This window comes from Sus scrofa, chromosome 3, assembly GCF_054392235.1.
Source record: "Sus scrofa isolate SSC_HxYL_T2T_F1_AM1 chromosome 3, Sscrofa_HxYL_maternal_Yorkshire_Landrace_v2.0, whole genome shotgun sequence".
Classification (NCBI taxonomy): Eukaryota; Metazoa; Chordata; class Mammalia; order Artiodactyla; family Suidae; genus Sus; species Sus scrofa.
Window position 1 is genome coordinate 1,877,703 of NC_139385.1, and position 24,342 is coordinate 1,902,044.

At 52.8% G+C, this 24,342-nt stretch overlaps 1 protein-coding gene and 1 long non-coding RNA gene across 9 annotated transcripts; both read left to right on the plus strand.

Annotated features, from left to right (window-relative positions):
- The first annotated feature begins 286 nt into the window (after positions 1-286).
- On the plus strand, positions 287-12,834 carry BRAT1 (BRCA1 associated ATM activator 1). 8 transcript variants are annotated; one of them, XR_014839936.1, is made up of 14 exons: positions 287-476; positions 1,288-1,430; positions 4,781-4,935; positions 6,848-6,995; positions 7,441-7,813; positions 8,063-8,179; positions 9,169-9,260; positions 9,570-9,688; positions 9,764-9,950; positions 10,162-10,235; positions 10,926-11,028; positions 11,130-11,228; positions 11,426-11,563; positions 11,920-12,834. XR_014839936.1 is itself a non-coding variant. In XM_021086005.2 (14 exons), the coding sequence occupies exons 2-14, from the start codon at positions 1,304-1,306 to the stop codon at positions 12,616-12,618; spliced, it is 2,469 nt and encodes an 822-aa protein (XP_020941664.2). In that variant the 5' UTR covers positions 287-476; positions 1,288-1,303; the 3' UTR covers positions 12,619-12,834. The 8 variants fall into 8 exon arrangements, 5 of the variants coding, with proteins under 5 accessions (XP_020941664.2, XP_020941668.1, XP_020941665.2 ...); XR_014839937.1 differs by having other exon boundaries at positions 11,434-11,563; XM_021086005.2 differs by having other exon boundaries at positions 11,388-11,563.
- A 32-nt stretch (positions 12,835-12,866) lies between these two features.
- On the plus strand, positions 12,867-18,935 carry LOC146404316 (uncharacterized). The gene is made up of 2 exons (XR_014840045.1): positions 12,867-17,895; positions 18,068-18,935. It is a non-coding gene; the product is annotated as an uncharacterized LOC146404316 (long non-coding RNA).
- Positions 18,936-24,342: the final 5,407 nt, after the last annotated feature.

A 24,342-nucleotide genomic window follows, 5' to 3' on the forward strand; every position in this document is an offset into this window, starting at 1 on the left:
CCAACTGCAGAGCGAGTGTAGGGTAAACCAGGCTAAGCTATGTACAGGGGGAAAGGTGCATTCAATGCACCTTGGCCTCTGAATGAAACCCCATGGACCAGTACAGAGAAATCACCAGCCTACCGCCAGGTGAGGCATTGCTTTCCTTGCCAGCCCAAACACGTGGGCCCTCGGCTGCCGAGGCCACGCCCCTTCCGCCGGAAGCTCCGCCTTCCAGGCGCAAAGCCTGCTGGACGCCCGAGCGCGTCCAATGAGCGTCCAGGAGGGCGTGATGGGCAAGCGCGGCGAGTTTGGCGGCGTCCGGTTCCCCGCAGCCTGAGCTCGTTCCCCGAGCCTGGGCGCTCTGGGCTTTCAGCGTGGCCTCCAGCGGCGCTTCCCCGGATCCCTACGCCCGCCGTCCCCGTCCTCGTCCCCCCCAGGCACGGCCGGTGGCGCGGTCCGGGGCGGGGCCTGCGGCGGCTGAGGGGCGCGAGCAGGTGAGACGCGCGCCGGGACGAGGATTGCGGTCGCTGTAGTGGGCTTGGCTGGGAACCGGTTCGGGGCCCGGGCGAGGGCAGGGAGCTCCGTAGGGCCCGCGTGCGCCGCCTGGCCTGGGGTCTGTGACCACCGCCGCCGCCGGCCTGGCGCCCTCAGCGGCGTTCCCAGGGAGGGCGCCTTCCGCAAGGACTTAGCCTGGGCAGGGGTGGACAGACGGACACCCAGCCCAGGCAGGCCTGCTCCGGACCCTGGCAGAGTCCCACCCTCCCGCAGGAGCCCCCTCTGCCCACAGCCCGCCGGGCTCCCCAGTCCTCTCCCGGGCCGCGCACGCAGGTGCACTTGCCGCGCCCAGCTAGGAACGGACAGTGGGCAGAGTGCCTTCCCCACCGCACACGCCGCTGGCTGCAGGGTTTTCACACTGACCCTGAGAGGGACAGACAGACACTTCCAATCTGGCCTGCCCCCTACAAGTGGCTGGCCCCAGAGTGTGCCCACGTCCCTCACTGGCTCACCTGCAGCCTAGGTCAGCCTCACCCTCTTCTCCCACCGAAATCTAAGATTGGCCGATTTTCGTCTCCTGCGGCCTCATGGTTTACTCCAGACTCCCTTCCATCTCTGCCTCCACAATTGAGGGCTCTGCTTGCTCGTGACAATCTCCCATCCTACCCAAGCTGAGGCTTTTCATCCATCCCGGCAGCTTAGAGTTTCCACCTGAGGTTTGCGGTCCCCTGGCCTGAGATGAAAGGGGAGGCCTGGGGGCTTCCCGTGACCAGGGCAGGTGGGACCTGGCCCTGACATTTCCTTTTGCAGGAACTGCAGCTTCATCATGGACCCGGAGTGCTCCCGGCTCCTCCCGGCTCTCTGCGCCGTCCTGGCAGACCCCCGGCAGCCTGTGGCAGATGATACTTGCTTGGAGAAGCTGCTGGACTGGTTTAAAACAATAACTGAAGCAGGTGAGGGTGAGGCTGCCTCTGTTGACTTTCCCTAGAGGCTAGAGGGGGTAGGGCTGCCCTCTTCTGTCTCTCTGGTGGCATTCTGTCACATCTTGAAGATTCCTCCTGGATTTGGGGAACGGCAAGCTGAGCTTGAGGGGTTGATGGGGACAGCTTGAGCTGCAGGCCTCCCGTTGTTCAGGCCGTGCTCCGTGGCTGCTGAGGACACAGACCAGCTTATTCTGTTGTTAGCATTGCGTTTTTCTGTTCTAAAAAATCGGTTTTTCTTTCTAATTGTGCAATACATATTTTTAAAATACAACTTGAGCAGCACAGAGGAATAAAGAGAAAAATGAAACCACTCTGAACCCTTTTATTTCCATCCAGGCTTTTTCTTGACACGTCATAAAGAGGTAGTTTTCTATAAAAACGAGATCATACCATATACATACAGACTTTCTCTCCTTCTGTCCTAGTGCGTGTTTTCCCCACGGACGCACTGGTGTTATTGACTGTTATTTGCTCTATGAATAGACCTTAATATTATAATTAGTTCACCATCGTTTGATGTTTGTGTTTCTGATGTGTCATCATTATAAATAACGGGAGTTCTCTTGTGGTGCAGTGGGTTAAGGATCTGGCATTGTCACTGCAGCAGCTTGGGTCACTGCTCTGGTGTGGGTTTGACCCCCAAGGAACCTCCATACTGTTCTCCATAGTGGCTGCACCAGTTTACATTCCCACCATCAGGATAGAGGGTTCCTTTTTCTCCACACCCTCTCCCGCATTTGTTATTTGTAGACTTCTTAATGATTAAAAAGTATTTCTGAATAGCTTTATTTGTGATATAATTTCCATACCATGGAATTGACCCATTTATTATCTTTTTTTTTTTTTTTTTCTTTTGACACTACACCTGTGGCATATTGAAGCTTCTGGGCTAGGGGTTGAATCAGAGCTGCAGCTGTGACCCATGCAGTTTGTGCCAACACCAGATCCTTGAGGCACTGAGTGAGGTCAGGGATTGAACCTGTATCCTCATGGACACTTGTCAGGTTCTAGCTGAGCCACAATGGGAACTCCAGAATTGACCCATTTGAAGTGGTATTTATTTATTTATTTATTTTGCCTTTTTTTTGCTATTTCTTGGGCCGCTCCCACAGCATATGGAGGTTCCCTGGGTAGGGGTCGAATCGGAGCTGCAGCCATCGGCCTAGGCCAGAGCCACAGCAACGCAGGATCCGAGCCGCGTCTGTAACCTACACCACAGCTCACGGCAACGCCAGATCCTTAACCCACTGAGCAAGGGCAGGGACCGAACCCGCAGCCTCATGGTTCCTAGTCGGATTCGTTAACCACTGCGCCACGACGGGAACTCCTAAAGTGGTTTTTAGAAGTCCCCTGGTGGTTAAGGATCCAAGCATTGTCACTGCTGTGACTTGGGTTTGATCCCTGGTCCAGGAACTTCTGCATGCCATGGGCGCGGCCAAAAAAGTGAGTATTCGTAAATTCATTGCTGGCCTACACCATGGCCGTAGCAATGCAGGATCTGAGCTGTGTCTGTGACCTGCACCACAGCTCACAGTGACGCTGGATCCTTAACCCACTGAGCGAGGCCAGGGATTGAAACCACATCTTCATGGATACTAGTCAGGTTCCTTCCCACTGTGCCACATTGGTAACTCCCACTTTCATCTTCTTAAAGGAGACCTGGTATCCCTTAGCCGGTCATCTGTCCCTCCTCGCCTAGCCTGTGTTTGTTTTCCTCACTATTCTCCCTGATGAAAAGAGAATAGTCTTCCTTAGTTCAAGTTTAGGTCATTAAAACCGGTTATGTTTTTGCTAATCTGAATCGTTTTTGAGAGAGAAGTGAAAATCTTATACTTTAAGATTTTGGGTCGACAGTTTTTCTTTGAAATTCTATCTCCCCCCTTATATATTTTGAAGTTAGATGAGGTATGTGCAAGCTTAGACTGTCATATCTTCCAGGATTTGTGTCTTTGAGCAATGACTTGCTCGAGCCATGAGGAAAGATTTTTACTTTAAAGTCAGTTTTGTCTGATCGCACTCTTGCTGCCGCAGCTTTTTAAAAATTAGTGTTTGCCAACTATCTTGTTGCCCTTTCCTCTGGCCTTCTGTGCCGTCAGGCTTCATCGTTTCTTTCTTTTACCCTTTACTCTTGTTTAGCCTTTGATTCTTAGTGTAATCTGAGCGGCTCTGTGTTCTAACACAATTTAACTTGTTGTATTTGTTGAGCTTACTCTTCTACACGAACCTGTTTTCACCACAGACTTTTGAAAAATTTCTCGTGCCTCGTCATTGCTCCTTTTGTCTCCTTTTCTGCCCTCCACGGCACTGATGAAGCTTGTGTTTTTTTCAGTCTTTCTTCTTCTGGTTTTGAAGTTAATGGTTACTCTGAGAAACTGGATTTAAAAGGTTGAAAGTCAGTTGGACTCTCTGTTCCAACAACGTGAGGATCCTCGAGCACTTTTTTTTACCTCCAGTCTTCCACGGTTGGTTTTCTGGTATTTTGATTCTCTTTTGTCTCAAACTCCTTCAAAAGTTAACTTTTTTTTTTTTTTTGGCTTTTTAGGGCTGCACCTGTGGCATATGGAAGTTCCTAGGCTAGGGGTGGAATTGGAGCTACAGCTGCCGGCCTACACCATGGCAGCACGGAATCCTGTGACCCACTGAGTGAGTCCAGGGATCGAACCTGCATCCTCTGGAACACCAGTCGGATTCGTTTCCGCTGCGCCACAGGAGGAACGCCTAACGTCAGAGCTTTTTCAGACTTGCCCACATGTTTCTTTGCTTGTGGCTTCTCTCTCTCTTTCACTCTGTCTTTTTTCCTCCTCACTGAACTATGGTGCTTTTGCAAAGACCTCTCCGTGGAACCTCTCCCAGGCTTCCTGCAAATTGCCTTTCCCCCCCTGGCGCTTTTGATCAGCAGTGCAGTTGCATGTGGGCATTTCAGATGCTGTGTCTGGACGAGAATGGCTGTTCCGCTGTGCTGCCTGCTTTCCAGTTCTCGGTTTAAGAAAAAAGGATCCACGGGAGAGGTGAACATTGTCTCCTGCTTTGATTTGCATTTCTTTCTCCCAACCAGTGGGTCAGAACATCCTTGCAGGTTTGCTGGCCATCTGTGTCTGCTGTCCACGTCCCTTGGCTGTTGCTGCGGTGTTGGCTTTCTGCTTTGTCCCTCCTCGTTGAATTAAGTTATGGAGCCTTTGCTGCAGTTGTTGCAGATATTGCCTCCCAGTTGGCCTTTGTCTGACAGCCCGAGAGAAGGTCTGGGAGTCGCCAGAATGGCCCCTTAGGGAGGTGCACCCTGTGCCCCTGGTGACACGCTTCCCAACTGGGCTTGTCTCCAGGGTCCAGTCTCCTGGTGCTACAGGAAAATCCCTGCCTGGTGGAGCTGCTGTTCCATGTGCTGAAACCCCAGGACCTGAGTCCCAGAGTCCTCTCCTTCTCACTCCGCCTCGCAGGCATGTTCGCAGCCCAGGAAGACTGCTTCCAGTACCTTCAGGTGAGCCTGGGCCTCCCACCCGAGGGACCCCCACCTCCTCCTCTTGCGGGTACACAGAGCAGTGGTGGCTGTCCTGACCCCCACGTCTCTGAAACTTGCTTCGTCCTCATGTCTTGCGTGCGTGTCCTGCAAGGCTTTTATTCCTGACTGTGAGCCCCCTGTGAAAAACTTGCCAGGAGTGGAGTTGGGGTGAAGGGCGAGCTTTATGGAATAAGACGGAGCAGGGCTCGGCTTGGCTCAGACGCTGCCCTTGGCAGATGCACCTCAGTTCAGCGGTGTGGGCTCCAGGCTCCAGGAGCCCAGCCTGGCACCAGCTCACCGTGGGACAGACTTCCCCGGATGTTGTGCCCTGACGTGCGCTTGAGGAAATGACCTCGCGTATGAGAATCCAGCCACACCTGTGGTGTTTGGCCGTGTGTAAATCACCTCTGAGTTGCCAGAGTCCTGTTCACATGGTCTTGGCCAGTCAGCAGCTTAGGAGTCGCATCTGTTTCCCGGATGAGGACACGGTGACGGCTCAGCACAGGAACCCACACAACTGGCAGAGCTGCCGCTGGCCGCTGAGGCGTGGCACTGCGGAGTGAGCCGTCACAGCGCCGGCTGCTCTCAGCAGAAACCCTCAGTCCCGGGCAGATGGCTTTTCCCAGCGCCACTGCGTCCTGGGCGCGTCCCTGTTCCCGTCCCTGCCTCTCCACGTCCTCCTCCTCTCCGAGGCTGGCCGTGGCCCTAGAGGCTCGGAAGGCCGCAGACTGGCCCCTGCGTGGGGGGATGCGGGACACAGGCAGGTTCGGGCTCAGAGTCTCTGGCCGCTTGGCTCTTCGTCCTGTTCCCTTTGCACCTGCCCCTTCACAGAGCCCGGGGGGTCCGGCAGCCCCAGGGGCCCCCCCATCAGCCCGTTGCTCAGCACCGGCCCCGTCTGCAGTAGATGCTGTCTGGGCAGGGGACCCGTGGACAGACTCCTCGGGGCAGGGGCTGAGCCTTTGTGCCCTCCCACTGGCTACCAGCTGCCCCCAGAAGCGGCTGTGCCTTTTGGGGGCCATTCAGCTGTTGGGAGAGCCCACAGAGGGCCCACCCTGGGGGCTGCCAGCAGCAGCAACGCCCCCCAAGGCCTTAAGGCCACTGTGGAGTTAGACTCAGCCTCGAGTGCGTGGGAACATGTCTGCCAGGCCCCTGGTCCTCCCCTGGAGTCGGGGGTCATTGGAGGATTCCTGTCCCTTGAGGGTGGGGACCGGCATTTGGATTGTCGAGATAGACGGGGCTCAGAGTTAGTAACTACACCAGGCCTCCGTTGCTAAGAGACGGGTCTGCCGCCTCCGGTGTTGCCACCTCACGGTGGACAGGAGTCTCTTGCACGTGGCAGGACATGAGGACGAGGCACCATTGTACTGCGGACGTCCCTAAACTGGTGCGGGTTGAGTCGGGGTTAGCCGGGGGTGGGGCTCGCAGCTGGGGTGTAAGGGGGTTGAGCAGGTGTATGTGGCAGGTGGGCCAGACTCGTGGGGTGTGCTGGGGATCTAGGGTGGGGGACCCCATATGCCAGGTGCAAGAGCCCAGCGGGCTCTGGAGACTTTGGGGGTCCTTGGGCACAGGCTGTCGTGGTCAGAGGGGCCTCCTCGGTGCTGAGGTGGGCGGCATTTGGGGGGAGGGTTTCTAAGGTGAACTGTGACAGGGTCTTTGAGACTCTGTGTCCAGCCCAGTTCTTTGCCTGAGGTTCTCTCCCTTGGAAGGCAGCATCGGCGGTGCTGGCACTTTGTGGCCACCTGCCACCTCCCAGAAGCACAGCTGCCCATAGGCCCTTGGGTCGGCAGCTCACAAGAAGGTTCCCCCAAAGAGGTGCTTCGCCTGCCTCTGAACCGCAGAAACGCCGGCCCGGGCACGTGCTCAGATCGCCACTTGCTTCTCTGATTCCCAGCAGGGGGAGTTGCTGCCCAGGCTGTTTGGGGAGGCGGGCCCCCTGGGAGGAGCGGCCTGGACGGCCCCAACCGTGCGCAGCGGCTGGATCCAGGGCCTGCGCTCCCTGGCACAGCACCCTCGCGCCCTGCCCTTCCTTGCCGACTGTGGTGAGTGCCGTCTGCCCTGCCTTCGCCCCTGCTCTGCGCGTGGTGTGCCCGATGCTGTGTGACTCCGGGGGGTCTGCCCCCTGCGGGGCCTCTTCCCCGATGGCGATGGCGGCAGTGGCCGCGGTGTCACAGGGCCATTGTGAGGAGCACGCGGGGTAACCAGGGCTCGGAGGCCCTCACCCCTGTATGTGGGTCAGACCTGGCGGCAGGGGTGGCTCTGAAGCGGACGAGAAACCATCAAAGGTGGCCGGGCTCTAAAGCCCCTCGCCCTGTGGACCCTCGGCTCTGGTTCCGTGGCCTCTGACACCGCCTCTGCCGTGGGCGGTGCTCCAGCTCGGTGCACGAGGTTCTGCAGTCTGGGGTGTGAGCCGCTCAGTGGCTGCCGCGTCCCCGCTGTCTGCCGTGGGCTGTTGCAGCTGAACCGTGCCCGTTGTCCCCTCCCCAGGTGCCGCTGACACCATCTTCTCCCTGCAGGGAGATTCCAGCCTGTTTGTGGCCTCGGCAGCCGGGCAGCTCCTGGTGCACATCCTGGACTTGGCGATGCGAGCCCCGCCCCGGGGACACCCCGGCCCGCAGGCGTGTGACGGGCCAGCGTGCGCCCAGAAGATCGTGTGTCACCTCGAAGACTCCCTGCGCGCCGCAGCCGCCCCGCAGCTCACGCAGGCCCTGAATGTCCTGACCACCACGTTCGGGCACTGCCACGGCCTTTGGACGCCGGGCCTTTGGGGGCGGCTGAGCCCTCTTGTGGGGCACCTGCTTGAGAAAGACCCCGTCCCAGCCTCGCACGCGCTCGTGGACCTCCTCCTCAGTGTGGCCCGGTCAGGCCCCGGGGGGCACCTGCCGGGACGGGCAGGAGTGGGGGGGTCCTTGTTTTCCTCGGCAAGTCTTAGGGCAGGTGTTACACCTGCGTCCAGACCTCAGTGGCCCCCCCAAGAATGCTACCTCGAGTAGAGGAGCACCGTGGGGTCTGAAAGCTCCCATGCCTGGGAAGGGCCTTCTGTCTCGCCCTGGCGCCGTGGGGCCTGGGTGGAGGGATAACCCTCTCTTCCTGGGCCGCTCCTCTGCAGGTCCCCTGTGCTGAGTTCTGAGAGTGGCCCGTGGGAGACTTTGGCGCTGACTCTGAGCCGCTTGAGCCCGATGCAAGCAGGGCCTCTGGCTTTGGGGATCCTGAAGCTGCAGGACTGGTAAGAATTGGGGTTCATGTGTGGGGGCAGACAGAGGTCGGAGGACTTCAGGGGAGCTCCCAGCACCAGAGATCCGTCCGAGGCAGCCGTCCGGGGTGTGGCTGGGCAGCGTGTGGGTATCACGGAGGTGTCGGAACAGGCTTCGGCCTCTCTGTTCTCTCTGGCGATGGAGTAACTTTTCCTTAGGCTTCCCAGGGATAAGAGAGGCTCTTGGAGCAGCTCTGCTCAGAGCAGGGCTGGGCTCGTACCCAGGACCTGCCCAGCTGCCTTCTACCCCCCTCCGTAGTGGCCTCAGCTTGTGGATCCCAGGCCACTCTGGCGTGCCCGCCCCTGGGGTGGGTACTAGGGGCTGTGGGACGAGGAGGGGGACCCAGTAGACAGGAGTGGCAGGACGGCTTCCCAGATGTGCGCCCAGCCTGGAAGACTGTGCGGGGTCTGGAGAGGTGGGAAGGAGGGGGAAGTCGTTCCGGGGAACTGGGGCTGGTCCTGTCGGCCCAGCCGACACAGGACCCCCGCACAGGGCACTAGGGGTGCAGTGCAAGAGACCTCTGGGCCCAGGGTCTCCGAATGTTCAGAGAGAGGGAGTGGTTCGAAGAGAGAGGGAGGCCCGGGAGGCTGGCTTGGAAGGAGAGCGCCTGCCAGCTTAGTCTCCCATCCGCCCGGGCCCAAGCACACGGGCGGGACTGTTCCAGACCCCAGGAAAGACTGTCTCAGCGGGGAGTGCTCCCAGCAGGTGGGGCCTCCCGTCCCCTTGGCCCTGAGCAGCCACTGCCCAGGGGAGGCGGTGTGGCCAGGCCTTCCCAGGGCTCCTGAGGCCTGGGGGTGCTTTCCAGCAGCTCCGGGGGAGCCCCGTGCCAGTGGCGCGAGTGCTGGTCACGCAGCTTGCAGGGAAGCATTTCTCAAGGGGGGTGTCCGGATCTCCCGCCCACCCCTTGCTACAGACTTGCTGGGGATATTGGGGGCAGTGCTCACTGGTCCCCTGTCCTCAGCCCACAGGCCTTGAGGACCCAGGCCTCTGGCGTCCTCCTCCAGCCCCTGGCCTGTGTCCTGAAAGCTGCTGTGCAGGGCCCCGGACGCCCAGGTAGGCTGCTGGGGAAGGGGGGCAGGTGCAGGATGGCAGGACCGTGGGGGCCTGAGCGCATCCTTGGGGCCGGCGCAGGCTGATGGGAGCAGGGTACCTGGCTTGCCACCCTACTGAAGAGCAGGTAGCTGCAGTGTAGGCTGTCATCCCAGGTGTGACTGCTGCTCCTGTTGCCACCCTGGAATTACTAGGGCAGCACTGCCCCCTGTGGGCACATCTAGGGTGGCCCCCTCCTGTGAATCAGTGACCAGGCTGCAGCAGTCACACAGCAGGTGCCCGCTTAAGGAGCTGTTTCTGGCCGACCTCCAGGCTTGCCGGATGGGGCCGCAGGCGACTCAGTGACAGTGGACACGCTTTTCTCCTCCAAGTCGGCCTGTGTGGGTCTCCTGTGCTGTGCTCTGGCCCACCTGGAGCTGCTGCAGCTGCTGGTAGGTGTGGCCCTGGCCTGTGTCTACACTGGCAGTGGGCCTTGCAGCCTGCACTGACCCTCCCTCCCCCTCCAGCCCCAGTGCCCCTCGCCCTGGCCCCAGGAGGCCCTGCTTGAGGCTGTGGTGACAGTGCTGCGGTTCTGCAATGGCTCAGCAGTCCCCGCCTCTGACCTGGGGGGCCACCTCTGTGCCACCTTGGTGGGCTGTGTCCGAGTCCAGCGAGCGGCCTTGGATTTCCTGGGGACGCTGTCTCAGAGGGCGGGTAAGTGACAGTGCTTCCTCTTGCACAGCCCAGGGGTCGGGCGAGCCCTGCAACTGCCCGGAGACGTCCCGAGACTGCTCTCCCTGGCGTCTCTTCTCGGGCCAGGGCTGGGCTCCGGCTGACCCCGCTTCCCTTGGATTGACCCCCGCCTGGGCTGGGGAGGCCCCAGGGCTGGGAGGTGGGGTGCTTCATCTGTCCGCATGTGTCTCAGGCCCCCAAGAGCTGGTGACGCAGGTTTCTGCTGTCCTCCTGGAGTACCTTTCAGGCCCTGACTCCAGCCCCACGGTAGGTGCATGGGGTGCAGGGCAGAGGGAAGTGGGGAGGAGGGCGGCAGAGGTGGGGGCAGCCTCGGTGGGCTGCTCGGGCCGGAATTGCTTCTTAAAATGAGTTTCCAGGAGCGCGTGGCTGCCCGGGGTTCAGCCCAGGGCTTGGAGCTGGTGGAGGTTGGGTGCGGGGCTGCTGGGCTGTGGAAAGCAGGGAGGGGGCCCGGCCTTACAGGGAACGCTCCACGGGGGACGTGAGCCAGAACCGGGTGCCCCCCTCCCCTTGGCGTCCAGACTCTCGTTGTTGGCCTTTCCCGTGAACGTCCTGTTCTCATAGCCCTGGGTTGAGTCGTGCTCTGCGGGTGGAGCATTAGCAGCACGTGCACCGAGCAGGCAGTGGGGAGATTGCATGACAAGCCTGGTGGATTCCCAGGGGCTTTTTAGGTTGTTTCTCATGTCTTGCTGCAGAAATTTCCTGTCCCCAGTATCGGGGGGTCCTTATGGGAACTGCCCCCTCTTCTTTCTCTTGTCTTGGCTCCCAGTCTGCCACTTCCAGGTTTCTGTCTCGTGAAAGTGAAGCCCTCTTCCCACATACCCCATCCTCGCCTTAAACCCAGAGCAGGGGCAAGGGCACAGGGTGTGGGTGGGGTGGGCGGTCAGCTCTGTCCTCCTGGCCCTGCAGCCCTGCCCTGCCCTGCCCTGCCCACTCCAGGTTCTGAAGAAGGCCTTCCAGGCCTCACTCGGGTGGCTCCTGAGCTCACCCAAGACCCCCGGCTGCTGCGATCTGGACCCCCACGCCCAGCAGTTCCTCAGAGGTAATCCCAGCCCCTCCTGGGGAAAACAGGGAGGCGCGGGGCTGGACGGGGAGGCAGGTGAGTGTGGCTCGGGCCCCTCTGAACTGCCCCGCCTTCTCCAGAGCTGCTCCCTGTGCTGCAGAAGCGCCTGTGCAGCCCCTGCTGGGAGGTGAGGGACTCAGGCCTTGAGTTCCTGACCCAGATGGCCAGACACTGGGGAGGTGAGTGCAGGGTGTTGGGGTGGGGCTGGGGGGTGGGTGGAAGGGCTGGCCTGGCCTTGGAGTAGTTGGGAACTCGGACCACCTAGGTGGCCTTTGGGGGACGAGAGGCTGTGGCCTCAGCTCTTGCTCACAGCTGGTTGCGGCTGCTTGGCCCCCCAGGGCAGGCCGCCTTCAGACAGGTGCTCCTTGCCTCCGAGGTGCCCAGGCTCACCAGGCAGCTCCTGCAAGACCCCGAGAGTTACGTCCGCGCAAGCGCAGTGACCGCCACAGGGCAGCTGTCTAGCTGGGGGCTGCATGCTGCCCCCGCCGGCCCTGAGCAACCAGGGGTCCAGCAGGTAGGAGGCAGAGGGTCCCATGGGCATACAGCCCACATCTGGCCACTGTCCTGGTACCCAGGGTGGAATGGGTCTGCTGCCAGCTGTGGGCACTCTGGGGCTGGGGCTCTTTTGGGCACGTTCCCTGAATCTCCACTCAGTCTCCTAGCACCCCTGTCCCGTGGACATGGTCACCCCCATTTGACAGATGAGCACGTAGGGGGCCGAAGGGCACGTCGCCTGCGGGAGGCAGAGCGGACCGAGCCCCAGACCTGCATGACAGCGAGGTCTCCCAGGTTCTCCCTGCTGCACCCCGAACCCATCAGCAGGAGCTCCGCCTCCCCGGCCCCCTCCCACCCCCTCACTCTCTCTTCCAGAAGAGCCTCCTGTCGGAGCTCCTGCACGTCCTCGCCACAGACTCGGAGGGCTTCCCCCGGAGGGCCGTCATGCAGGTCTTCACCGAGTGGCTGAGGGGCGGCCATGCTGACGTGGCCGAGGACCCAGAGCAGTTTGTGGCCGGAGTGCTCCAGGCCGCGAGCAGGGACCTGGACTGGGAGGTCCGGGCCCAGGGCCTCGAGCTGGCGCTGGTGTTCCTGGAGCAGCTGCTGGGCCCGCCCGGCGTGCGCTGTCCCTACGCCGTGGCCCTGCCCAAGGCAGCCCCGCCTGGCACGCTGGCCCAGGCCTTGCAGGCACTCTGCCGAGTGCAGCTCTTCGAGTTCGCCTTCCGTGCCTTGTTCGACTGCGACCGACCTGTGGCGCAGAAGTCCTGTGACCTCCTCCTCTTCCTGAAGGCCAAGGCCACTTCCTGCGGCACCCCCCAGGAGGAACGGGACAGCCCCGACGTGTCCTCCGTGGAGGCCACACTGCAGAAGTGGCAGGCAGGGGAGCACGGACACCCCCTGGGGGACCTGGAGCCCGCGGCTGTTGTGGCCGTGCTCAGGTCCATGGACTTGGAAGGCCTTCAGGACACACTGGCCGAGAGCAGTGACCACGTGGAGAGGAGCCCCCAGTCGCTCCTGCAGGACATGCTGGCCACCGTGGGCGTCCTCGGGGAGAATGAGGCCGACTGCTACTGAGCAGCCTGGTGGCAACCTCCCCAGGACCCTGCTGCTGCACCACGTGCCGTCCTTGGGCCCTGCCGACCTGAGGGCTCCAGCCTGGCCCGGCTGCACAAGGGACCCCCAGGGAAGCGGGACCAGGCGAGCCCAGCAAGGTCAGAGAGTCCCCCGTTTTGGTGTGTATTGAGGAAGTGGCTTACTTTTTACTCAAAATAAATGTCATTTGCCAGCGTCGCTGGGTCAGCACAGTGTTCTAAGACTGCCCAGGGGTAGCCCCAGGCCCGGGGCAGTGGCGGGGGGCAGGGGCGCAGGGTGAAGCATCTGGGAGGAGCCCTCTGCACAATGGCCTCGAGCTTCGTGGGCACGAGGGCAGGTCCCTCTGCTTGGACCCCTCGGTGCCGCAGGGACACCCAGGGTCAGAGAGCAACGTGACTGGCCTTGGTCTCCGGCCCCCGAGGATCGCCTCCCCAGGTCCCACCACGCCAGGTTTTCCGTCTCTGAACCCCAGGGTCACCCCGACCTTGTAGCAGTCCACCAGTCACTGTCTCTGCTGACCAGGCAGGCAGTCACTGGTGGTGACATCAGGGGAGCTGAGCTCCAGGCTGGTCCTCGGGGGCCAGCAGGTGAGACACCAGTCCCAGCTCTGCTGTCTCCCGGCCGTGTGTGTCGATTCCTTTTGAACCTGTTTCTTCATCTGCCAAAGGGGGATTTTACTATTTACTTCCCAGAGTAAGTGTCTCACTGTTTGGAAGCATCTCGCGCAAAGAAGAAATCTCAAGAGAAACTTAAAAATAATTTTGAACTGAATGAAAATGAAATTATATTACAACATATAAAAATTTGTGAGGTGCAGCAGAAGCAGTGCCCAGAGAGCTATTTATAGCACTGAACGCGTATGTGAGAAAAGAAGAGACATCTAAAACCAGTAAACTTCCACCGTAGGAAACTGGATGAAGAGCAAACTCCACCCAAAGTAAGCACAAGAAAAGAAATAATGAAAATGAGAGCAGAAATCAGTGAAATTGAAAAGTCCGTAGAGGAAACCCTGTAAACCAAAAACTGGTTCTTTGAAGAGATCGGTAAAATCAGCAGGCCTCTAGCCAGCCGGGAAAAGGACGCAAATGCCTAGCGTCAGAATGAGGAGGGGGCATCCCTTCCGACCCCCGGCAGCTGAAAGGGTAATGATGCTGAGCGACCCTGCCCACAAAGTTGATGATGTGGCCGAGGTGAACCAGTTCCTTGAAAGGCGCAGCCTGCCAAAGCGCCCCTGGAAGAAATAGACCTGAGTAGGCCTGCCTCTGTAAAAGAAATTGCATCAATAGTTAACAGCCTTCCAAAAAAGCTCCAGGCCCGGATGGGTTCATCGGCGAATTCCGCGGAACATTTAAGGAAGAAAGGTTACCAGTCCTCTACCATCTTCTGGGAGACAGAAGCAGAGGGGACACTTCTATGAGGCCAGCACAACCCTAAGACCGGAACCAGCAAACGTCCAAGAAAACCAGGGACCAACACCTCTCATGATCATAGAGGCAGAAGGCCTTAAGATACCAGCAGATGTAATCCGACAACGCATAGAAGGAAGAAAAGGGTTATACACCAAGATCAAGTGGGGTTTATCTCATACATGCAAGGCTGGTTCAGCATTTGAAAATCGAAGCCATCCGTGATGAGGCTAAAAGAGAAAGCACATGATCATACAATAGACGCAGGAAAGGCCTTTGGCAAAACCTACCGTTATCCCCAGTTTTAAGAGCGGGCTGAGAGGTGAAGCCCTCACAGCTTCTGGAAAGCCTGCGTCCTTTCTGGCATCAGAGAAGCTTCTTGGAGAGATGTGTACAGAGGGAGCCCATGTTTTCAGTGGATGCTGTCTTGCTGCACCTGAGGCGCATGGAAGTTCCCGGGCTAAGAAGCCCATCTGAGCTGGAGCTGCGGCCTATGCCACAGCTGCGGCGATGCTGGATCCTTCACCTGCTGTGCCACCTGGGGAACTCTGCAGTGGATGTTTTTTAAAATGTTTCCTGTTGTCTTTGTTTTTCTGTCATTTTACTGCCGTGTGTATATATAGCTGAGAATTTCTTTTTCATTGTTCTTGGGGTTCACTGAGATGCTTGAATCTGGAATTGGTGTTTTTCGTTGGTTTTGGCAAATTCTCGGCCACTCTCCTTCCAAATGCTGTTTCTGACCCATATTTTCTCTTTCTCCCTCCCTCCTTTTCTTTTTCTCTCCTCCTCCATCTCCAGTATATATCTGAGATCTTTCCTTTGCATCTTTAATCTCACTTCAGTATTTCCCATCTTTTGATTTTTGTTATGTTTTATTTGTGCTTTTAAAAATTTTGTTGCCACTTTACATAGCTTCCTGCTCTGTGCTGATATTTTCAAGCTCGTATTTCACCGCTTTAAACCTAACCAGCTCAGTTGTTTTATAATCCCTGTCTGTATTCGTTATAGTAACACTAGCTGCTTATCAAACAGACCTCAAAATTTCATAGCTTAAACTAGCAGACGGGAGTTTGTTTATTCAACACAGAGCAGTGTACTGCAGGTGTTTCTTAATCGGGCAGCTTTCCTCCAGGTGGTGAAATGTGGACCCAGGTCCCCCCATTCTGGTGCCTTCTCATCGTCCACCTATGGTTCCTAAGGGTTTGGGTCCAGGCCAGGCATCCAGAAAGGAGAGGATCAGATAGGGGAGGGTTTTTTGGGCGAGTCCCAGAAGGTGCACGTGTTAGACCTACGTAATTTGGCCCAGACCTCAGCCATATGGCTGTGCCTAACTACGAGGGACTCTGGGGACTGCAGCGAGGCCAAGTGCATGGGGCCACTGACCCCGGCGTCTGCTGCCCTGTGCCTGCACACAGTTCCAGGACCTGGAGCCTCTACGGGTCTGCTCACAGCCTGTTGTTTTCACCGGTTTTTAGTCGTCTTTAAATGTGTGGTGATCACTGGCTTCAAAAATGTACACGTGAGGATTCTTGGAAGCCTAGGGCGAAGGGGCCCCCTTCCATCCAGATTCACTGCTCGGACTTCTCCGCACAGCCCGGTTTGCCTCGCCCTGCGTCTCAGGTCAGTGCAAGGGCAGGGCTGTGGCTCCGAGTTCTCAGGAACTTCTTTTCATTTTGATTTTTCTCCTCTTAGCACCAGGTCCATCTTCCCTGCGGTTCCCCGAGATTGGGGGCAGGATGGAGGGGACAGGCTTAATTCTGATTTATTCCTGCCCTGAGTGCCGAGCCCTTCAGATCTTCAGTTTATTTTGTTTTTTTGAAGTACAGTTGATTTACAATATTGTATTCGTTTTAGGCGGGCAACATAGGGAGTCAGTATTTTGTAGATTACGCTCCATGTAAAGTTGCTATTAAGTGCCGGCTATATTCTTGGTGCTGGACGATGTATCCTTGTAGCTGACTGACTTTGTACCTCGTAAGTACCTCTTCCGCCCTCCCTCGTCTGGTCCCTCCCTCCTTTCCCTCTCCCCACCGGTAACCACTAGTTTGGTCTCTGAATCTGTGCGTCGTTTTGTTTTGTCACATTCACTCGTTCATTTTTTCCGTGTTTCTTTCGATCCCACGTATACGTGGGAACTTACGGTGTTTGTCTTTCTCTGTCTGACGTATTTAAGCGTAAGCCCCTCCAGGTTTCCAGTGGGAAAATGCAGTTCTTTTGATGGCTGAGCAACATGCCGTCATGTGCACACCACAACTTTATTCCTCTCTTGATGGACACTTGAGTTGCTGCTACATCTTGGCTCTCGTAAATAGTGCTGATATGAACATGGGGGTGCATGTGTCTCTTCGAATTAACGTTTTCACTTTTTCTGACTATATACTTAGGAGTGTAATCACTGGGCCATAGGATAGTTCTGTTACTAACTTTATGAGAAACCTGCATGCTGTTTTCCATAGTGGCTGCACCAGTTTACATTCCCACCAACAGTGTACAAGGGTTCCCCTTTCTGCATAATCTTGTCAACACTTGTTACTTAGAGACTTTTTGATGGTGGCCATTCTGAGACGCAGAAGGTGATACTTCATTGCGGTGGTGACTGGCATTTCTTTGAGTAGCGATGTTGAGCATTTTTTCACATGCCTTTTGGCCATCTGTATGTCATCTTTGGGAAAAAATGTCTAATATTTAGGTCTTTTGCTCATTTTTAAAATCAGAGTCTTTTTTGATACTGAATTGTATGGGTTGTTTGTATATTTTTGATATTAACCCCTTTATTGGTGAATATTTGTAAATATTTATTAGCCCTTTGTTGGTTAATGTTTGCAAATATTTTCTCCCATATGTTAGGTTGTCTCTTCATCTTATTGATGATTTCCTTGGCTGTGCAAAAGCTTTTAAGTTTAATTACATTCCATTTGTTAATTTTTGCTTTTGTTTCCTTTGCCTTAGCAAACAGATCCCCAAAAAGTATTGCTATGGTTTATGTCAAAGAGTGTTCTGCATGTGTTTTCCTCAAGGAGTTTTATGGTTTCTAGTCTTTCATTAGGTCTTTAACCCATTTTGATTTTATTTTTGCACATGGGGAGTTCCCTTGTGGGGCAGCAGGTTCAGGATCTGGTGTCACTGCAGTGGCTCAGGTCGATGCTGTGGTGTGGGTTCAGTCCTTCCTTGATCCAGGAACTTCCACATGTTGTGGTTGTGGCCAAGAAGGTGTTGAACATAAAAATATTTTTGTATATGATGTGAGAAAATGTTGTGATCTCAGCTTTTTACATGGAGCTGTCCAGTCTTCCCAGCACCACTTATTGAAGAGACTTTCTTTTCTTTTTATATTCTTGCCTCCTTTGTTGTAGATTAATTGACCATAAGGGCATGGGTTTATTTCTGGGCTCTCTATTCTGTTCCATTGATATAAATAGCTGTATTTATCCTGTACCGTACTTTTCTTTACTGTAGCTTTGTGGTGTAGTCTGAAATCAGGGAGTGTGATACCTCCAGTTTTGTTCTTTTTTTTCCCGAGATTGCTTTGCCTATTTGGGGTCGTTTGTGGTTCCATATAAATTTTAGGGTTATTTGTTTCAGTTGTGTGAAAAATGTCATAGGTATTTTGATAGAGAGTGCATCAAATCTATAGATTGCTTTGGGTATTATGGACATTTTAATGATGTTAATTATCCTAATCCATGAGTATGGGATAGCTTTCCATTTCTTTGTATCCTCTTCCGTTTCCTTCATCAGTGGTTTAATAGTTTCCAGAGTATAGGTCTTTTACCTCCTTGGTTAAGTTTATTCTTAAATATTTTATTCTTTTTGTTGTGGTTAAATGAGATTGTTTTCTTGCTTTCCCTTCCTGGTAGTTCATTATTAGTGTATAGAAAAGCAACCGATTTCTGTATATTAATTTTGTATCCTGCAATTGCTGAGTTAATTTACTCTTAGTAGTTTTTGTCTTTTTTATTTATTTATTTATTTTTGTCTTTTTTGCTATATCTTGGGCCGCTCCCGTGGCATATGGAGGTTCCCAGGCTAGAGGTCGAATCGAGCTTAGCCACTGGCCTACGCCAGAGCCACAGCAACGCTGGATCCGAGCCGCGTCTGCAACCTACACCACAGCTCACGGCAACGCCGGATTGTCAACCCACTGAGCAAGGGCAGGGACCGAACCCGCGACCTCATGGTTCCTAGTCGGATTCGTTAACCACTGCGCCACGACGGGAACTCCAACTCTTAGTAATTTTTTGATGTTTTCTGTATATAGTGTCCTGTCATTTGCAAGTAGTGACAGTTTTACTTTTTTCCCTTCCAATTTGGAGCCTTTTATTACTTTCGTTTTTTGCTTTTTAGGGCCACACCCTCAGCATGTGGAATTTCCCAGGCTAGGGGTTGAATTGGAGCTGCAGCTGCCAGCCTATGCTGCAGCAGGTCACAGTGATGCCGGATTGTTAACCCACCGAGCAAGGCTGAGGATTGAACCCGCATCCTCATGGATATTAGTGGGTTTGTACTGCTGAGCCACAATGGGAACTCCTGCCATTTATTATTTTTCTTGTCTGATTGATGTGGCTGGGACTTCCAATACTATGCTGAATAGAAGTGGCAAGAATGGGCATCCTTGTTCCTAACTTTAGAGAAAAAGCATTCACTTTTCACTGTTGAGTATGTTAGCTGTGGGTGTGCCATAATTGGCCTTTAATATGTTGAGATATGTTCCTCTATACCAACTTTGATGAGAGTTTGTGAATGGATGTTGAATTTTGTCTTATCTTTTTCTGTATCTATTAAGGTGATCATGTGAATCTTACCTTCCTTTTATTAATGTGGTCACAAATCATTGATTGATTTGCAGATGTTAAACCATCCTTGTATCCCTGAAATAAAACCCACTTGATCATAGAGTATGATCCTTTTTATATATTGTTGAATTCAGTTTGCTAATATTTTGTTGAAGATTTTTGTGTGAATATTCATAAGAGATTTATTGACCTGTAGTTTTCTTTCTTCTTTCTTTTTTTCTTTTTCTTTTGTTGTACTGTCTTTAGTTTTGGTATAAGGATAGTGGTAACTTCCTAGAATAAATTTGGGAGTGTTCCCTTCTCTTCAGTCTTTTGGAATGGTTTGAGAAGGACAGATGTTAGCTCTTTATATGTTTGGTAGAATTCCCTTGTGAAGTTGTCTGGTCCTGGACTTGAGTGTTTTGGGAGTTTTTAATTACAAATTCAATTTCATTACTAGTGATTGAGCTATTTAGCTTGTCTGTCTCTTCCTGATTCAGTCTTGGAAGGCTGTACATTTCTAGAAAATTTTCTTTTTCTTTATGCTGATTTGTTGGCAATATGACTGTAGTATTCACTTAAAGAGTTACATCTCTGTGATACTGGTTGTTACTTCTCTTTCGTCTCTTTTGTTTATTTGGATCCTCTCTTTTTTCTTTATGAACCTGGCTAAAGGCTTTTCAGTTTTGTTTATCTTTTCAAAAAACCAAATCTTGGTTTCATTGATATTTTCTATTGTTTTTAAATCTCTATTTATTTCCTCTCTGCTCTTTATTTCCTTCCTTCTGCTGACTTTGGGCTTTGTTTGTTCTTTTTCTAATTTATTTAATTATTTAATTACTCAATGAATTTATCACATCTGTAGTTGTATAATGATCATCACTATCCAGTTTCACAGGATTTCCATCTTGTAGTTCATTTAGATGTCAGGTTAGATTATTAGAGTTTTTTTGTTTCTTGAGGTGGGCCTGTATAGATAGCTATCAACTTCTCTCTTAGAACTGCTTTTACTGCATCCCATAGATTTTGGAAAGTTGTTTTTATTTTCTTTTGTCTTGAGGCAGTTTCCTACCGCTCTGATTTCTTCATTGATCCATAGGTTTTTGGGGGGTTTTTTTAGTAGCATATTGTTTAGTCTCCATGCGTTTGTGTTTTTCCCATTTTTCTTCCTCTAATTGATGACTAGTTTCATATTGTTATGAGAAAAAATGCTTGATATAATTTCTTCCCTCTTAAATTTGTTAAGACTTGTTTTGTGGCCTAGCTTGTGATCTATCCTGAAGAACATTCCATGTGCACTTGGAAAGAATGCATATTCTGCTGTTTTTGGATGGAATGTCCTGTAGGTATCTACTAAGTCCAACTGATCTCACATGTCATTTAAAACCACTGTTTCCTTATAGATTTTCTGTCTGGATGATCTGTCCCTTGATGTCAGTGGTGTTAACTACTATTGTATTGTTTTTCTTTTTATGTCTGTTAATAGTTGCTTTATATATTTAGGTGCTCCTAAATTAGGTGCATATATGTTAAAGAAAGTTAAATCTTTTTTTTTGTATTGGGCCCTTTAACATTATATAATACCCTTCTTTGTCATTTGTTAAAGACTTTGTCTTAGGTCTGCTTTGTTTGATATAATTATTGCCCCACCTTTCTTATTTCCATTTGCATGAAATCTTTTTCCATCCCCTCACTTTGAGTCTGTATATGTCTTTAGCTCTGAAATGAGCCTATTGTAAGTAGCATTTAGAAGAGTCTTGTTTTTTTTAAAAATCCAATCAGCCACTCTGTCTTTTGATTAGAGCATTTAGTCCATTGATATTTACAGTGATTATTGATAGAATATACTTATTGCCATTTTGTTACTTGTTTTCAGATTGTTTTTGTAGCACATCTTTGGTTTTTTGTTTTATTTTTTTTTCCTCTTCTTTTAGTTTCTTCCCTTGGGTTTTGATGATTTTCTTTGGTGGTATGCTTGTGTTCCTTTCTTTCTAGTTTTTGTGTATCTGCTGTAGGTTTTGATTTGTAGTTGCCATGGGGTCATATTTGTTGACCTATAACTTTACTTGTTGTAAAGAGGCAGTCACTGAAGTTCAAACACATTCTAAAAGACCTGTTTTTTAATCCCCTCCTTCATGTTTTGTGGGGTTTTTTTGTTTGTTTTTTTTTTTTCTTTTTAGGGCCACACCTGTGGCATGTGGAAGTTTCCAGGCTAGGGGTCAAACTGGAGCTTCAGCTGCTGGCCTACAGCACAGCCACAGCAGTGTGGGATCCAGACGACCTACACCACAGCTCATGGCAATGTCAGATCCTTAATCCACTGAGTGAGGCCAGGGGTTGAACTCACATCCTCATGGATACTGGTTGGGTTCATTACCACTGAGCCACAGTGGGGACTCCCAGGTTTTGTGGGGTTTTTTTGTTTTGTTTTGTTTGCCTTTTAGGGCTTCACCCATGGCATCTGGAAGTTCCCAGGCTAGGGGTCAAATCAGAGCTACAGTTGCCGGTCTACACCGCAGACCCAGCAACGCAGGATAAAAGCCATGTCTATGACTTACACCACAGCTCACAGCAACGCCAGATCCTTAACCCACTGAGTGAGGCCAGGGATCGAACCTGCATCCTCGTGGTTACTAGTTGGTTTCGTTTCCACTGTGTCACACCAGGAACCCCTTGTTTTGTGTCCCTTAACTGTTCATTGTAGTTGAAGTTGATTTTATAACTTTTTGTCTTTTAATCTTCATGCTCTTTTATTTCATTGGTTGATCCACTGCCTTTACTATGTATTTACCTTTACTAGTGGGATTTTCTTCCCCTTGTAGATTCTTACTTGTTGTAGCCTTTTCTTTTCCATTTACAGAAGACCCATGAACATTTCTTTTAATTAGCATCTCTTTTTAATTTTCACTTTTCTGAGGTGTTCACTACTTCCCCTTGCATCTCGAATGGTAATCTTGCTATAGGTGGAGTATCCTAGGTTGGAGGTGTTTCCCTTTCAGCACCTTGAATATATCATGACACTCCCTTCTGGGCTGCAGAGTCTCTGCAGAAATACCAGCTGATGGCCTTGTGGGGATTCCCTTGTATGCGACTCCTTGGATCTCTCTTGCTGCCTTTAGATTCTTTCTTTTTTTCTTTCTTTCTTTCTTTCTTTCTTTCTTTCTTTCTTTCTTTCTTTCTTTCCTTCCTTCCTTCCTTCCTTCCTTCCTTCCTTCTTTCTCTCTCTCTCTCTCTCTCTCTTTCTTTCTTTCTTTCTTTCTTCTTTTCTTTCTTTCTTTCTTTCTTCTTTTCTTCTTTTCTTTCTCTTCCTTCCTTCCTTCACTGTGCTCATGGTATGTGGAAGTTCCTGGGCAGGAGTTGAACCCACGCCACAGCCTGAGCCACAGCAGTGCCAATGCCAGATCCTTAACCTGCTGAGCCACCAGGCAACTCCTAGAATTCTTTATTTAGAAGTCTGACTTTTGCCATTTTATCTTGTTTTTGTTTGTTTGTTTCATTTTGTTTTTTGCTTTTTGGGCTGCAGGTGTGGCATATGGGAGTTCCCAGGCTAGGGGTTGAATCAGAGCTACAGCTGCTGGCCTGCGCCACAGCCACAGCAACACTGGATCTGAGCTGCGTCTGTGACCTACACCACAGCTCACGGCAATGCCGGATCCCTGACCCACTGAGCGAGGCCAGGGATGGGACCCGTGTCCTCATGCATATTAGCCGGATTCGTTTCCACTGTGCCGCAGCAGGAACTCCCGGTTTGGCCATTTTAATTATGATGTATCTCGGCCTGGGTCTCCTTGGTTTCATCTTTTTGCCCCTGCGCCACGACGGGAACTCCTCTTTTTGGGACTCTCTGTGATTGCTGTGCCTGGACGTCTGTTTTCTTCAGGTTCAGGAGTTTTCAGCTGTTGCTTCATCAACTACATTTTCGACCCCTTGCGGTCTCTTCTCCTCTGAGACCCTTCTGATGCGAATGTGAGTGTGCTCGCTGTTGCCCAGAGCTCCCTTAAACGGCTCGCTTCTCTCCAGTTGCTTTTCCTTGCGCTGTTCCTCTAATGGGGTGATTGCCATTGTCGGATCTGCCGGATCTGCTGTGTGTTCTGTGTCGCTTCGTCTGCTATTCGTTCCTTCCAGAGTGTTTTTCGTTTCCGTTGTTGTATTCTTCGGTTCTGTTTTCCTTTTATATTTTCTAGTCCCTTGTTAAAATCTTACGGAGTTTCCACTGTGGTTTAGGGGAAACGAACCTGACCAGTATCCGTGAGGATGTGAGTTTGATCCCTGGCCTCGCTCCGTGGGTTAAGGATCCAGCATTGCCGTGAGCTGTGGGGTAGGCAGGCAGCTGCAGCTCTGATTTGATCCCTAGCCTGGGAACTTCCACATGCTGCACGTGCAGCCCTTAAAAAAGTTTTACCTATGTTCATCTATTCTTTCCCCCAGTTCAATGAGCATTCTTACTACTAACGAACTCTGTGGTAGATTATTTTTATCTTTTTCATTAGTTGTTTTTTCAAGTTTTTCTCCTTGCTCTTTCATTTGAAACAATTCTTCTGTCGTCTGGTTTGCTTAGCTTTCTCTACCTCTGTGAAATAAGTTGAAGCAATTACCCGCCCTGGTCTGCAGGGGGCGTCCTTGTGTGGGAGCATCTCTGTACAGCCTGTGTGCGCCCAGGGGCTTTGGTGCGAGAGCTGGAGCTGAAGCGAGCAAAGTCACACTCTTCAAACCTAATACGTGGTTTGAACCACTCCCTCCCCAAGCTGCCACCTTGATGGGATGTGGGGCTGGACGTGGAGGGGCCAGAGCCAGAGCCAGAGCCAGGTGTGAGCTGAAGTTTGCTCAGTGGCCATCGCTGCCCTGTTAGGCAGGGGTTGGGTCCCAAGGCTGGAGCAGCAGCCCTGAGGGTCCAAGCTGACGGTGTTCCCTCTGAGTGGTGCTCTCCCCTCTGCCAGCACTGGCACCTCTGCAGGGCAAGCAGAGCTGAAGCAAGAGGTGCTGGAGTGGATGTTTGGCCTGTGTGCTGCTGGCATACTGGCCCGAGTTCCGGACGGTTCTTAATCTGCTGCTCCTGCGGATGCCAGGAATGGCTGCTCTCTCCCTGTTTGGATGTCGTGCAGGACCCCAGCTGGCTCTGTCCCCCACAGCCGCACACTTTTTCAGCTGCTGCAGCCTTTGCCCCAGCGTGGAGCTGTACCATGGAACAAAGGGGCTGGAGCTGGTGCTCGGCTTAGGCCGGGCCTGGGGCGTGTGATGGGGTGGTCACGGGAAACCACCCAGAGCCCCAGGCTGTCTTAATCGGCTTCCTCCGCCCTGGTCCAGGAGTAAGCGTGTGTGTGTGTGTGTGTGTGTGTGTGTGTCCAGGAGTAAGCATGTGTGTGTGTGTGTGTGTGTCCAGGAGTAAGCGTGTGTGTATGTGTGTGTGTGTGTGTCCAGGAGTAAGCATGTGTGTGTGTGTGTGTCCAGGAGTAAGCGTGTGTGTGTGTGTGTGTGTGTCCAGGAGTAAGGATGTGTGTGTGTGTGTGTGTCCAGGAGTAAGCGTGTGT